Source organism: Colius striatus, chromosome 4, assembly GCF_028858725.1.
Source record: "Colius striatus isolate bColStr4 chromosome 4, bColStr4.1.hap1, whole genome shotgun sequence".
In the NCBI taxonomy this organism is placed as follows: domain Eukaryota; kingdom Metazoa; phylum Chordata; class Aves; order Coliiformes; family Coliidae; genus Colius; species Colius striatus.
The window spans coordinates 7071482-7088398 of NC_084762.1; the positions used below are offsets into that span (position 1 = coordinate 7071482).

Genomic DNA, 16917 nt, shown 5'->3' on the forward strand with positions numbered 1-16917 from the left:
TAAAGATCTTTAATGACAGACATCACAGAACTGCTCCAAGCAGCCTGTTCCAGTGTTTTGTTTCCCTACTGTTAGGAAATGTTCCCTGCTGTCTAGCCTGACTCCTAGCTGCTCACTGTTCCCATTTGTCTGCTATGAAAGTAGAGCAAGTTCATGCTGTTTCTCTTCACAGCTGGCTGTTACATGCTTGAATACTTGGTGTGTACCTCTTCCCAATGCTCTCAACTTGTGTCTCTCTTATTCAAGTTAAACAATTACAGCCTATTCAATATGTCGTCATATCCTCACTTTTCCATCTCCTGATTCATGTGTATAGCTGACAAAAAAAACCCTAAATAATTTCTAAATAAACCCCTTTTTGTCAAGCCAGATATTCTCCTTGTAATTTATTTATCAAGGATTGGATTTTTTTTCCATTTGGCCAGCATCTCCAGTTCCTCAGTATCAATCTGAATTCCAATAACGCCCTTCAATGCACATGAGGTTCCTCCAGGCTTATGACACTCACAAAGGTAATAGACATCCTTTGTATATTATCTGGGTCAGTAATGAAATCACTGAAGAATACTGGCCCCAAGGCAAACTTCCAAACAGGAGGTTGTACCAAGGTGGGGGTTGGTCTCTTTTCCCAAGTTACAAACAAGTGATAGGAAAAGAAGGAAAGGCTTCAAATTACACCATAGGAGGTTTAGATTGGATCTTAGGAAAATCTTCACAGAGAGGGCTGTCAGACACTGTCCCAGGCTGCCCAGGGAGGTGGTGGAGTCCCCATCCCTGGAGATATTTAAAGCCATGTAGCTGAGGTGCTGAGGGTTGTGGTTTAGTGGGTGGGCTTGGCAGTGTGAGTTGGATTTGATATGCATACTACCAGACAGATGTTAACTTATACTGTTATGTAGAAATAGATATTTCTAGAGTTAAGCAGTATCTTATATTCCCACTGTCTCTGAGGTGTTTGGATTCTGATTATTTGTCCCAGCAATTTTCTAGCATGAAGTTGGGCCGACTGGTTTGTAATTACATGGGCTCTTCCTCCACAAACAGACATTGTATTTCTTCTTTTTCAGTCTTATGACAATTGATAATGGCAGTAAGATTTCATCCAAAGTTTCCTTTTAAGTATTTTCTTTAAGCAACAGAGTAACAAAAGTGAGGAGACAGTTCTGTCAAGAGACAGAACTAAGATCCTGAGGCCAGACATTTCAAGTGTGCACTTACAGTCAAAATGAGATTCTGGAGGAGAAAGAAAAGGAACAAGAGCCCTTTATGGACTTGTGTAATGGTACACTTTGAAAAATGAATAGCAGCTCTCACTGTACTGCTGTCTACATTTTCAAATGTCCTCAATGGCTGTTCTGCAGGACTGAGATGCAGCTTCTAGATGATTCACAAAACAATTGTCTTAAAAAAACCCCAATGCCACGATGCTGATGGCAAAAATCAGTTTAGTCAATTTTAATCTTAAATTAAATAATTTTAATCTTAAATGATTAAAACTGTGGTGTAAATTGAGATAGTTCTCATTAATTCACTGTATGGATCATACAGAATTAATAGCTGGTGTAAACATGCCACCAATGTTACTTGAAGTCCTGTAGTCAGTCTTTTGTAAAACTCACATAGGCATGTTTTATGCACATGTATATGCACACTTGTATGTTTAATACACACATCTATATGTGTGTGCTACATATATTTATATAATATGTATATTATATATCTAGTTACATGCAATCAGAATAAAACCTTGCAGAAACGTAATGTGGATCCTTTAACTCCTGCTAAGCGTGCAGAGTGGACACAAACAACACAGTGGCTTTCGTGACTAGCAAAGTGAGTAAAAGAATTTCCTCCAGTGACTCATGGGCACCTTTGCTCTGAGATTTAGCCAGGTAATCCCAGTCAGGAAAACACTGTGGGACAATTCACAGTTTCAAAGCTATAGAACAGTCTTTCCACTGTTAAAAGTTCACAAGGCGTTAACAAAGAAACAAATACTCAGGTAAGAGTATGTTTTGTGGCTTTCTACTATTGTCAGCAACAAATTCAGGTGTCAGTGACACTGATTAAAGAAGGAAAAGGACTGATGGCTTAGCTGTGTCTCCCTCAGCCCTGGAAGCCTGCTCTTACCTGAGCGGTTGTTGGGAGACATGCGCACGGGAGAGATGGAGGGCGTGCGTGATGAAGAGTACGGTCTTTGCCGATCCCTTTCTATTGTTGAAGATGAGGCTACAAAGTGATACTGCGACCATCCATCCTGCAACATCAAACATTGTGACAGCAGTCAGGGAAAAGAAAAAAAAAAAGCCATTTTAAGTTCTCCATTTTAAGTACAGAGTTGTTTCCACTAATGTTTTCACCACATACACACAAGTAGGCTACTGTGTTCTTCCTGACGCTGGGTGGCAAATAGTAGGGCAGGTTATGATGTGCTGCCTGTACTGACACACCAGGAGAAAAACAAAAATGCTGAAAAATTCTATCAGCTAACACATTTCAGAAAGGCTCAAATTGTGAAAAACTGTTCAGGCTACTTGATTCATTAAAAGCTCTCCCTTTTGCCATGTCTCTGTTTACACATCCTAAATGACATTCTGGCTATGAAAATGACTCCAAGTCCTAAGTCTGCTTGTTTTCACAGTGAAAATCACTTCTTTTCTTTACATCACTTCTGTGTTACAAGGCAATTTTGGCATAAATAGATGGGGAAGCTCCATGATCATCAAAATTACTGCAACTATTTGAATATCTATAGTCTAGTTATATTCATGTCCCATCTTTTCACACATGAGGGAAAAAGAATCAATGCCTTTTTCTCCATGATGCACAGAAAGAAATTACACTACTTCAATTTAAAACTGTGGGAATGGTAATTGTTTTTTTTTTAAAAGGAACTAAGTAATACAAATACTAAAACTAGCTAGTTCAGAAATAAAAAAGGAGTTCAAACAATTCATGCCTTGTTCCTGCACCATAATATAATGCAATAATCCAAAATAATGTACTTTACATTTTAAAAGGATATTAGAGGTGGTTTGAAAGTATCAGGAAAGAAGAAATTGACTTTTTCTAGTGCTCCTCTTAAATGACAGTATTTCAAATGTCTTAAAAGCATAGACAGATTTTTAACTGCTTTATCACTGCTTAATGGTAAATCTAAATCTGTAGCAGTATTTTCCCAGCATTGCACTGAAAGTGTGAGCCTTGCAAGAGTGCCTCCTGTCTGTTGAGTTCAGTGGAAATCAAGGTAGCACCTGGGATGGCACATTAAAAAATATGTTTGCAATGAAATGCTTAAAAAAACCCACACAACAAAATATTACCAGCAACCAGTTGGAATTTTCCTCTTGCTTACAGAAAAAGAATTCTCCATTGGGCTAGTAAAGAATATTTCCACCTTCTACCTCAGGCTACTCCAGACATCCAGCTCTGAATCCCACTCTCTCCCATTCTCTGCCTTTGTCCAGGATGTCTCCCTGACTTTGTTCCCTCCATGGAAACCATGGGCACTAGGCTCTTGGAATTGCAAAAGGAAACAGCTTGAAAATCCCCATTCTGTTAAATTCAGGAAAGGGAACTAAGCAAGAGTATGACACAGCAGGAGGAAAGCAGCCACTCATACATGATATAGAGGGAAATGTTCTAAGTAAAGGAGGATAAACAGAGGTGACACCTAATGACAGGTTTTGAATGTCTGGACTCCCTACATAATGCATTTGTATGAACATGTGTGTATCACAGTTGTAATGTCAAAGGGAAAAAGGAAGGAAGAGTCCTGATTGATAATAAGCTAAATGTGAGCCAGCAATGTGCCCTTGTGGCCAAGAAGGCCAATGGCATCCCGGGATGCATCAAGAAGAGTGTGGCCAGCAGGTCAAGGGAGGTTCTTCTCTGCCTCTACTCTGCCCTGGTGAGGCCTCATCTGGAGTCCTGTGTCCAGTTCTGGGCTCCTCAGCTCAAGAGGGACAGGGAAGTGCTGTAGAGAGTCCAGAGCAGGGCCACCAAGATGATCAGGGGTATGGAACATCTTTCATATGAGGAAAGGCTGTGGGAACTGGGACTGTTTAGTCTGGAGAAGAGGAGACTGAGGGGAGATCTTATTAACATTTACAAATATCTAAAGCGTGGGTGTCAGGAGGTTGGGGCATCCCTTTTTTCTATAGTAGCTAGCAACAGGACAAGGGGTAATGGGATGAAGCTGGAACATAAGAAGTTCCACTTAAATATAAGAAAAAACTATTTCACTGTTGAGGTGAGGGAGCCCTGGCACAGGCTGCCCAGAGGGGTTGTGGAGGCTCCAGAGGGGTTGTGGAGGCTCCTTCCTTGGAGGTCTCAAGACCCGCCTGGACACGTTCCTATGTGACCTGATCTAGGTGACTCTGCTTCTGCAGGGGGGTTGGACTGGATGATCTCTAAAGGTCCCTTCCAACCCCTTCCATTCTATGATTCTGTGATTCTAAGAGTGACGTCTGGGCTATGGCTTTCACAGTATAGTCATGACTTTCCTTAGAGCCAATCGTGAGTGTTTGTCCACAGGGGTCACTCATCTTTAGGACAACTCACATTTCATGACAGTCACACAAGAAAATACAAGGAAGAAACCCAGTTCTTTAATAAAAAATAGTAAGAGTAACTTGAAAAAAGAAATAGTTACTCTTTAATACCACTTGCTCATACCAAAATTTTCTATGTTCAATCTTTAATTTCCAATAAGCAGCTTCTATATAAGCTGCATCCTCCAACCTAGAGAGGAACAATGAGAGCAAACAAAACCATCTGTAAAATCCTGAGTTCTTAAATCACGCTGGAAATGATTAGACACTTTTTGATGCATACAAATATACATATATATAAAACATGTATTTATATATCGAATACAGATATTTTAAAAGAATAACTGATAGCTGGAGTAGCTTAAGTCCAACAATCTTATTCCAGCATCAAGACTGTAAATAACACACTGAGCACTGCTTTTACATCTCCTGTTAATTACAACTTGCACAGTGATTTCTCTAGTGTAAAAATGAAGCAGTAAAAATGTGAGAAGCTCATGCCTCTATCCTACAGAAGAAAAATGGTTCCCTTCTTCTTCCTCTGGGGTCAGAAGTTCTTACCAGAAAGGTGACTCTCTATAATTCACTCTGTTATGTTTTTCCAATCATTTATTTTCTTTTAAAGAGACCACTGAAGAGGAAGGGGAGAGACTCTAAATCTGACAAATGGAGAAGGAATAGACTATGAATTACTGTCTGCCTGCAAAAGGAGGAGACATCAGCCACGCTTACTTAGTGCAAGTCAGAAATGCTTCCACCTTTGTGCATCTGGATACATGCATGGTCAGACACATTCTTCCTTTGCACTCTTCTTTCCTTCAAATAAACCCCTGGCATGTAGCTCAGAAAAAAAGTGACCTTCCCCTAAAACCTTCTTCCTCTTGTCTATCCTGTCTCTGTTGTTTACAATAGCTGGACTTTGGTTCTAATAGGTAGCAGATGAGATAAATCCCTGTTATCTGCATAGTCCCATGGACTCTAGAGGAACACTGCATGGCACCAGTTCTGCTGTGCAGAATGTCCACAGGTACTTGGTCACTGTTGCTTTCTCAGAAACAGCAATGCAAGGTGCTTTAACAGTAGGAAGTAAAACCCAGCTGTAGCTGGGATGCTGGCAATAGCATTATTCCATGTGGCAGATGTCTCTCCTTCTTCTGCTCCCTGTAAATTTCCATTTTACTCCCTAGTGAGAGTATTGCCCATAATAAGGTCTTTATATAAAATCTGCTACAAACTCTCATGTTTTCAAGCCAGATCAGCTCAATAAAACAAGTCAGGCAAATGATAAACTCTAACACAAGTATTGCGGTGACTTGACATTCCCTTTGACTAAACAAGACATACTGCTATCCCTGAATGGCAACCTTCATGGTGGTTGTCAGCAGTATTATGGGCACCTCCCAGACCTGACAGTACTTCAACACTCTTAATACTTTTAAGTTCTCTATCTTTAGCTCTCTTCTGCTGCAAGGAACCAGCTTCTTTCCTCGGAAAGGTAAACAGTTTGCAACAAATTCATTAAAACTATCCTCATCAACAATTCCAAAAGCTATTAGCGTTAAATATTGAAACTAATTTTTAAGAGCCTAAAGGGAGTATTTTCAATTTAATGCTGAGATAAATACCACCTGACATGATGGCTGCTTTCATTAGTTTGTTTCAGCTCTAGTGCCTGTACTGAAATTTAATTAAATTGATTTGGGTACTTAAAGGTACAGTATATAGCAGTGTCCTGCAGAGAAGAAAGCTAACTCGAAAGCAAAGTGTGTGAGGCTGCATTTCAGAAACCAATCTACCAGTCACAAATGTGATCTAGGACAGGAAGAGTAAGACAAAAAGATGTGACAAATTGGAAAGAAATTCAATGCAATTCTGTTACAGAATGGATGCATTTGTTAAAAGGCTGCAGATAATTAATAGGCGGCAACTGCACACTACAGGAGGACACAGAACAACCAGAATAGAGAAATACCATTATACTTCCTTACCATAACTTACAAGGTATTTTCTACTGGGCATTTCTCTACACTTTGACTATAAGGAATATATGTATTCTCCCATAATTATACTCCATAAAGTCCAAACGTTAAAGCTTGACTCGCAGTGACGGGTTTCTGGTGATATGTTAGAATTGGGGCAGGGGATGGATAACCACCATAGAAAACAGAAGTGATAGTATAGTCTCACTGGTCACCTTCTACTGGGCTTATGGAATGAATAGGTCCTTTGCTTCCCTGCTCAAATTTCAGTCATTTTGAAAAGAAATACTTTTCTCCAGGCCCATGGGAAACAATGATTTTGTCAGGGTGACTAAACTTACTGTGTCAAACACTTATTGCACTGGTGTTTTATGGAAAATGTAATTTGCCCTTTTCCACATTATTCTTTTGGTGTTTAAAATGGAAGGGAAAAGAGAAGGCAGCTTTCTGTTGTGTCTGCAAGAATTGCAACTTTTCAGAACTCTCTGGTAGCACAGACCTAGACTTGAGGAGACGATTCGTGGAGGTGGGTGATATGAGACACACCATTTTCTCACTTGCAGCGCAGCGAACACGCTGGAGACTGAATGGAATTAAGCCCTGATGGGAACTGACACCACGCTGACACAACGGGGAATCAGAGCTCTGACCTGAAGAACTCGAGAGAGGAAAAAGTGCAGAGCAAGACGCAGTAAGGTGGTCAAGGAATGGGTGGCAGAGCTGGGGAGGGAGCACTGACGTCAGCAGCTTTAGCCTCGATGACCTTGTGGCATCCACTCAGAAAGAAACCTGACGTGAGCTTAGCTGCTGAGAGCCACTCAGCAAAAATATAAACAAGCCCTACCCTCTGAATGACTGTGCTGATTAGACACTGACTGGCTTAGAAAAAACATATGGTGGCTGCATATGTGTCAGTATCTTTCAGTGCTACAGGCTTTGACTCCTGTCCACTGATGTCCTAACACTGTCAGGAAGACAGACAGCAGCTTCTTGGAAGCAGAGAAATGCCAGTAGCGAAAAGAAACAAAACCGATGTGATCAATCCAATAACGAAACAGCTAAAACCTGAGAAACTACAGAGAGCGTCACATCCTTCCTCTTCCAAGTTTACAATCTCTCCAGCATGCTATTTCTTGCTTCAGGCCTCATCCTCTCATGACTTAATAGGCATTTTCCCAAATTACTTGCAGCACACAGGACCAGACTTGTTCTGTCATCCTACTCCCTTATCTGCAAGCCAGCATTTTACTGGTTCCAGGGTAGTAATTGTAATAATAACTGCTCCTGTAATGGCAATAAGCTGTAGGTTTGATAGGCAATGACTTGCAGGAATAGGTAAGTAGATCTATCATGGTGTTAGAAGTAGGTGACACAGCAACAAGGCAAAGTGTCTGTAAGGACATAACGTAGGATTGACTCGCTTTGCAACTCAGCCAGACATTGCTCTGAGTCGCTGGTGTTGCTTCCTTCACATGCTGAAGCACTGCTGTCAGGTTAAATGAAACATCCTGACTGGTGTGCACCACTGTGACACTGTCTAGAGTACAAGACAAATCTGATGTGAATTAAGTCAAGGCTCATCAGTCTTACACAGGTCTGGGCAATTCTTCACTGGGAATTTGTTGTCACAATGCTAATAAGACATAACAGAAATTAGAACTGGATCGAATTATTTACATGCATTGACATATGAAAGTTGTGTGTGTGGCTTGGCTGCAGTGAGAAATCTGAAATGGTAACAAGGTTGGGGTGATCCACATGTGTATCTCTCAGAGCTCTTCCACGGGATTCTTTTTAACATAATGGGTTTTACATGTTCACCAATGACCATGCTTATCATTATGCTTTATTGCCTGGGCTCATATTATTTTCTAACACAAGAGGAAGAATAAATACATTCCCTAGTGCTCCACAGAGGTCCTGAGCCAGACTTCTCTGTTTCTGCCAGCCCCATAGCAGCAGAGGCTAAACACCCCTCACCAACACACCTGAATATTCAGTGTGCCAGCAGGACTGTTCCCAAAGTGGCTGACAAAGAAATGTCAGCTGCTGAAGGAGTGATGGCTGTTCACAAAAAGGCCTCTGCCTTTGTATTGAAGTGTGTTTGCTTTCAGAGAGGGATTTCAACTAAATTCTTACAGCTTCAGTAACGCCAGACACACTTGAAAAACAAAACAACTGCTTTCAGATAAGCTATTTGATTTTAAAATAATGGTGTTCATTAATTTTGTCTTTGCATTTACAGGGCCAAATCCTACCATCAGTAAGCAATTCCCCAAAGGATTGTCCTTTCTGGGTTTGCTTGCATTGCTTCCAGGAAAACTGGAAATCAGCAGGGAATTCCTGGGCATTGATCTTCTTTATGATGTATTCTGAATAAATCTTGCTCCACTGATGGCTTTTTGCTGCTATCAGCTAAGCTACAAGCAATGATACACAGTATATTGCCATTTTTACTCCTAGGATTTTGTCTTTTTCCTCCAAGGTGATAACTCAAGGTATGCTGTTGAAGAGAGGAATAAAGATTGAGGAATAAAGATTGTCATTCTCCCAGCTTACACATCAGTGGTTGCTGTTTGGGTTAAACAACTTCATACTGATTCTGCACCGAGTCTGCAAGTGGAAATCTGAAGTAACTTCAGTGGCTTCAAAAGACAGAGGGCTGTTGACTCCAATTGTCCCATTACCCCTCCTCTCCCAATGAGTTATGAGCCAGGCCCTCAAAATCTACAAAGTGAAGACACAGATCACTGAAGCTTGTCTTAATTTGAGGATTTTAGTGTTTATGGTCACAGTCTTGTTTCCACAGCTTATGAAAGCCAGAAAATTACTTAAAAGAGAGAAATTATTCAAGTTTGGGGGATTTAAAGATTCTTACTTATTACTTAGTTACTTATCTCTTACAGGTTATGTTGGAAGTACAATTGCTTAAGCTGAAAGAGAAACACGTACTTAGGACAGCAGGAGGCTTAAAGAAGGGCTCCTAGTCAGGCAGTTATTAGCCAGAGCAAAACTGCCTGGCACTGGGTAAGGATTATTGCATTTTCTGTAGGCTCTTTAAAGTGATGCTTTCAGAATCGGTGGTTAAACTCACTCTTTTCATCATTTGGTCTATCTTCTCTACCTGTTTTTCTCCTGTCATCATGGAGCCTGAGGTACAATATTCTTCCCAGAGTATCACCCCACATTTTTTTTACCTTTCAAAACCCTACAGAGAGCCTTGGCCAGTTTCCTCTGTTTCAAATGCTTTTTGTGTGCAGTGTTACCATCTCCTAGTCACGTACCTTCCACCCTAATTTTACATCCCATCCCTTGATTGTAGCTATGAAGAGAGATGGGATAAGGGAGAGATATGTTAATTACTTGCCAAATCTATCCAAGTAAAAAACAGCCAGGTACTACCCCTCCTTGTTTTACACATTGGAACTCGGGGCCGCTTCAGGAAATCACTGAGGCATTGCTTTACCTATCCATAATTAATTATTGATTTCCTGTTGTGAGAGTTGCAAAGATGACAGGACCTAACCTGATGAATAGAATAGCTGTAAGAAAAGGGAACTGTATGTGAGGCAAAGCATGAAGGACAAGGCTTCAGATACGGCAGAGTTCATTATTCATTTTGGTGGGGTTATATGCAGATAAATAATAAACCTTTCATAACACTGCAATAAAATGAAATAAATTCGTTTTTCAAAGCATCACTTTGCCTCTTAAACAGAAACAAAATTGTTTTAACATATTTTAGAGGAAATGAAGGCAGTACTTGGACCTTCAGCTAGAATTTCTCTTCTATTTTCCCCAGTATAAGGTCTGTAAACTATAATTTACAATTTAAATTGTCAGGATCAAATAGAACCATTTTTGCTTGTATCTTGCACATACAAAAACCTCTTTGCATCTAAGAAAGTATTTACAATAATTTTTAACTTGCATTGTCATTTTCATTTCAGTAATGCAATTTCACCAATCTTAACATGGTTATGCCCTAAAAATGCAAACTCTGGCTCCTGGCCACAGAATCTCAGGGGCAGGATAAATAACACTTCATGCTCAGGGTAAGTTTCTTAAGCCTACTATTGTCCTTACAAGGGCTAGAAACTAACCAACACTTCTCACTTGTATTGTTCATGCACTAAACCATAAGGTCAACCTATATAGCTCTTCTATGATGCCTGTGAACATAAAACACATAACCAAACATTACCAGAATAAAATTCGCACTGTTGTCTCTTCTGGTGAAGAACATGGCAGGACTGACGAGGATGATTGTGATCAAGAGCCATTTGGACTTTGTACTTGCTAAAGAGTGGCACTGTGCCTAAAAGCTGGGGATCATTTCCTTCAAATGTGAAAGACAAGGAATTGGTGCCCCTCTGAAAAAATCACTAAACTCATGCTTCCCTTGGATTTAGGTCAGAAGTTCTTGCATAAACACACTTGAATTAGAGAGTTAGAGATCTGAGTGATTACACCTAAGCTGTGTGAGTTTTAAGGATGTGTTACCTTGAATACGTAGTTTACCAACACATTTAGACATTAATAATAAGAAATGTATATTCTATTTCACCAAAATACCTTTAAGAGTGTTTGATTGAGTAAAAAAGAGTTTAAGTATTGTTATCTCAAACAGGGACACACTATTGGGCGAAAGCCTACAACTCTCATTTTACAGGAACCACAACTCGCTCTAAAAGCACTTTGTAAAATCAAAAGTAATAGAAACAATTTAGAAACTCCCAGTGAAAATTGCCATTTCTGCTTTCTCTGGGAAGAAGATGCTATATATCTCTTGTATTGAGACAAACTGGATCAGCTAGTAAACAAAGCAAAATCCCCCCAGAACAAAGCACAAATAATACAAGAGAGATTCCTTTCAAAATACAAAGAGTCGTTTCAGACTTTGACTCTTTGAGTCTGAAATATCAGACATATTTAGGCCATTTTTGAATTCTGTTAGAGGTTTTAGGATGAGAAGAGGGAAGAAATGAGATTGTTCCAGCACTTTTTTCCCCCTACCCATTATTAGATCAAGTAGAACATCAAAGAACTGAAAGTAGTATATTGGTGTATCACAGCTTAATATTTAACTGAAGTTGATTGGGTTTACATGTACTGGCCACGTTAAACAAACACTTTTAACCTCCTTATAGGACCCAGAAGCATGAGGATGATGATAGCATTAGTACTGATGCAACAGCATCAGCAAAAGATGCTCAGTTTAATGCATCAGACCACCACATCTAGACTACTTACCTCTGGACAGTAAACGTACCTTAATTGTCACAGTAATAGATTTAATTTGATTTTCATTGGCTTCCATATGCCATTACTAATAACAAAGGTTCTGTTCTGATTCATTTGCAAAACTATGAGCAGCTACCCAATATAGAAACTGAGTTTCTCAATCACATTCCTTACTACACGTGTGCTTTTATCTCTGAACCTAGATATGAAAACATCAAGCACACAAGCTAATTTAAAATGTTATTTTGTTCTGAACGGTAGAAATCATGTTCTTGAATGAGTTCTGGAAAAAGACTGACATGAATTAAAAATGGTTTCTTGCTTTATGAATCTTTAAAAGACTTTTGAAAGTCTTTAGAAAGACTTTTGGATTCTTTGCAGTCTTGTTCACCTGAATCCAGCTAAACTTGGTTTGCCATTAATGTTATTTATATTTGGGTTAAAATATTTAATACATTATTTAAGCAGACTCAAAGTGTTCCCAGTCCTAAAAGGCATGCAGATAATTTTCTAAGGTATCTACTTTGTATTCAAGTGTTAAAATCAAATCTTATCCCGAGGAAATTGTGTAGATATGACCTTCCACTTATGCATAACCGTTCAGATTCCAGATGCCTCCTTGTACCTCTACCCTAAGGGTATTTCAGAAACTTCAGTTACACAATTCCCTTCAGAAAGAAGGCTCCCAGTCAAAGATACTGACTCCTGGCTTGCATTTTAAATTTTCTTCAGAGAAGTTCAAAGGGTGGGCTACTTTAGAGACTGACTTTCCACAACTATGAGATTGATTTTCCCTCTTCTAAATCTGTGCTTTGCGACCTTAAAGTGGACTTGGGTTTTCAAGTGAAAAATACCTAGTTTTTCCCACATGTCAGCTAGAGCTTACCACAAGACCCATTATTAATGCTCAGGATACTTTAGCATCCCATATATTTATGGCACATCCTAGAGAACTGTTTGGACAAACACATGTTTATCACATCTTAAGGCTAGCAGGTTTTGGATGAGAATGGTGGCAGCTTCCACGCACCTTTTATTGATAATTTGTAAGAATCACTGCTAAGATTGGTTGTTGAATTACCACTTGCTACAATGCTCAATGTTAAAGCAAAGCAGTGTATGCCTTTAAGGCTCTCATGGGAAAAGCATCAGTCAAGCACAGCTGCAGATACTTTCAAAGCTCATAGCTCAAACAGTTCAGGTTTATTCCTTGATGCATTCACAAGTTCTCTTCGCTCAGACATCATGCTTAAAGGCAGCATCTTCTAGGTACATGCTGTAAGTTTTCATGCACTCCCTCCCCCAGTTTGTGCATACATCTATGCACATACAGAATTTACCAGCAGAAATGCAGCCATGTTGTCACACAGACATACAAATCTTTGCAGGGAGTGCAAAATAAAAAGTCATTAGTGTGGCTTGAATTGTGCTTAGTTATCCTATCTGGTATTTTTTTGACACCACTCAGTAAAAAAGCCCATGCCAAAATAATTTAGGGATGGGCATGGTCTGGCTTCAGCTTCTCAGGACTATTTTCATGAAAATACTATTGTCAGTATTGGATCTTCAGTTCAGCACAGATTGTATCTTAGATTACAGTAAATATTTTAAATCCCTTCGAAAACACTGAAAATGTTTTAGAAAGAAACATATAAATACTGAGAGAACTGAAACATGGCTACAGGAATAGCAGGTGAAACTACATGGTAAATAGGTCTTTGTCAACAGCATCACAAAGTATTTAACCATGTAAAATGATAAGAATTACTTAAGTCTATGACACTGTAAATGTTGGAATTCAGAAGCACAGAACATTTCAAACCATCTCTCGCTAACAAATGATGTAGAAACACAGATTTTGATACTTCATCACGTGTTGCCATTGTCATATGGGTAAGAACATTAGGATTTTGGATTCCAAAAGATTTTTTAACATCTTTAGGCCATGTAAAATATATAAAAAACCCCTGAAATAACCTAATACAAATTCCTTCTCTTTCTAGTATTGTCTGATACGGTTAATAAGCTCAATGGGGGTTAGAAGGAACTGAGGCAAAAATGTTACTTGGCATGATGGATAAGCTAGGAAAATCACAACATCATCAAACTGAGGGACAACTAAAATAAAACTGAAATAACATTCAGTTTGACTTCATGTTTTCAAAAGTCTTAGACAGAAATTTGGACTTTTCTCCTAAATTATCCTTCTTAAAAATGAAAGCCAAATGATTCAGAACAGCCAGGTGAAGACACAACACATTTCTGTTCTGCCAAATGCTGGGAATCACTCTCCCCTCCATCCTGCCTTTTCCTTTTTAAAAAATCAAGCACAGTTTACACATCTTTTTTTTCCATACTTGTGAAACTGCATGTGCCAAAGTTTCTATCTTTATTGCTTAGCTCAATTTGTTTGCACAATTTCTTCTTTAGGCTTCACGAGTTTACTCATGGTATGTCAATTCCTATCGTACAGACAAACTGGGTATTACTTAAATAGGCATCTGCCAATGAAAAAGCCACAAATATGAACATTTATTTGACAAAGTTTTGAATGATCCTTATAAGAAAAATTCCTGGGAAAACAAATGCAATAAGTTTATACTGTATAGTGATGCTGCCTACTGTTAATTATGTTTGAAAAAAGTAGCATCAAGGTAGATAGGAAAATGAAGTTTCAGACTGCTGTATCATTCCTCACTGAGGAAGTTTTAATGTCTCTAAGGAAGAAAGTGAGAAGATTAACAGATTATTCATTGTTCTGTAGCTACTATGTGCTATTGCCTGCAGAACAGAAAATATGTCCATGCTTTAATGAAGAAATACTTCATATTTGCATTGGGATAGACAAACCTATCTTACATGATCACTGGAAACTAACAGACAGCATAAAATGTAGGAGTAATAATGATTCAACACACACATAAAAATCAATAATGCCAACTTTTCCACCAGTACTGAAGCCAATGACAATTTTGTCATTAAGTATTTAACAGGACTGCCATCTGATAAAGGGCTACATTTAAAATGCTCACTTAAATGTGAATAACGTGGTTTAATGCAAGACAGACTGAAACAGAACAAAAGACAGTATACATTTGAAGACTATAATTTTTTTTTTGCTATATTGGTTATAGAATCTCGGTCTTCTAAAATTATTCAGATAATGCTTTAAAAAGGCTTGAATATGTTAATTCCACCAAAAATGTCTGTATTTCCTCTATTTGAAATCAATTTAGGAACGTACTTAGCTCCTCATTAGCAAAAAGAAAGTAATGTCATGTATCAAATGATAAAATGCTGGGCATTAACAATATCATATTCCCATTAGCTAAAGATTAAAGGGATTTACCCTAACCTTGAAATATGTTTATGTCTAAAGTATTTAAATGAGATCATCTCATTCACTCTTTCAAGCAAACTTAGCAGGAAAAATCCCCACCCCAAAACCAGCAAAACATTCCTATTTTCTCTAAACATTTTATCAGAAATAATACAGACATCTGTAGATATATAAAGGTTTATCCATGGATTTACTTGACTATTGTGCATATGTAGAAGGTATTTTATTCTTGAAATAACATGAGAGAGTCATGTTTTATTATGAAAAACGTATTAGGAGGAGAACAAAAGACTAGACCTTGGTTAAGGAAATGGAATTTTTGTACCTGAAATTCAGTAGTGCCTCTAATAAATAAATGTCCAGTTGTGCTATTTCTCATCAACTGTCCTTATGTCTGAAGGAAATACCCCTTGTTCTTATTTATAGAGATGTTGAAAACTAGCATTTGAAGAAGTTAATTGACTCCTGGGCATGCTGGCCTTACTATAGATATCCTAGTTTACCTGGGGTCACCTTACTGAAATACACAGTCGCTTCTTTTTCCTTAAAGATGCCATTGGGCCAGAAAAGAAAGCCAAGTGCTCCATCAATTTAATCTGTTTGCATCATAGTGCTTATCAATAACCATCCTTTCTGTTTGAAAAGCTCAGACAATCGAAAAAGAGGTTACAGAAATGCTTGGAAAGCTTGTCAAGGAACTGAACAGAATGTACTTGTCCCCCTCTCTGGTATATGCTGTCCTCAGAGAGAGCAATACTCTGTGGACCTTCTCTGTGAGGATGAAAGGAATGGGGACTGCTTGCTCAAGTGAAGCGAGATGCTTTCCCTACAGAACCTGCAGGGTTCAGTAAATGAATCTGTGTGGTTTACAGAGGTATTCTCCAGCAAGACTTTGTTAATTTTGATTCAAACGTCTCCTGCAGAACTCTTTGGGGTACAAATCTCAGTATGCATGAAACAGAACAATTCAACACTGGTCAGCTGACAGCCAGAATACCTGTGTTGGGGAATAGATTCTGGTTTCTTGGCTCTGGGAGAGAGTATGCTGAGCGTGCCATGACCCAGAGTGGTGGGTTGGTGAAAATCCTCTGTCATCAGTCACACTGAAGCTTGGGGCCGCCCACTGCCACAAATCAATCAATCAGTCAATCATTTATCAATCAGGTACTTGCATTTTCATAGTTAATATAAAAATGGGCTCTAGACAATGCCTTCTCTATAATGATAATCTAGCTTTATATTACAGTGTGTGGGGGGGGTTACCTTAAGTTAATCCATCCTTTTTCTGAAAAGGTGACACATTAATCTGAGAAAAGGCCTTGCCAATTGTATAGAAATAATTTAAGCCCCGCTGAAAGATCAGCACTGCAAAATGCATACGCTCACGAACAATTTCAGCACATAAATACTTCCTTCAAGTCAAGCCACTTTTTTTTGAGGAACTATTATGTTTTGGATTTGGAATTAAAGCCTTAATGTAGGGTTTAAGTTCTGCACAGACCTTTTCACTAGATAAATTTAACCTAGACTTGCATCTTTTGTGGGGGCATCTGACTTGTGATAACCTTAGCAGAAGAAAATCCAAATGATGTTCTCAGAGTCTAGGTGATACGGTCAAGCAATTAACATTTTAAAGGAGTATTTTACATAAGAAAGGACTTTAGATTCTAAAACTCCTCGACTAGGGTTTTGAAGTTTACTGCTGGCAATTTTCATGGAATATTTATCCATAAAGGACCTTCTGATAGAGTCATCAGTTTCTTATTCTGAAAGTCACAAGTAAAGAGAGATCTCTTCTAGA

General features: G+C 38.7%; 1 protein-coding gene across 3 annotated transcripts in view; it reads right to left on the bottom strand.

Annotated features, from left to right (window-relative positions):
• Nucleotides 1-16917, bottom strand: part of CTNND2 (catenin delta 2) — a 496550-nt gene that overhangs the window by 10916 nt on the left and 468717 nt on the right. For all 3 annotated transcript variants that reach the window (XM_061994768.1, XM_061994770.1, XM_061994769.1), the window contains one exon: nucleotides 2131-2257. In XM_061994768.1, the coding sequence (XP_061850752.1) occupies nucleotides 2131-2257 (127 nt within the window). The remainder of the gene's footprint in view (nucleotides 1-2130; nucleotides 2258-16917) is intronic.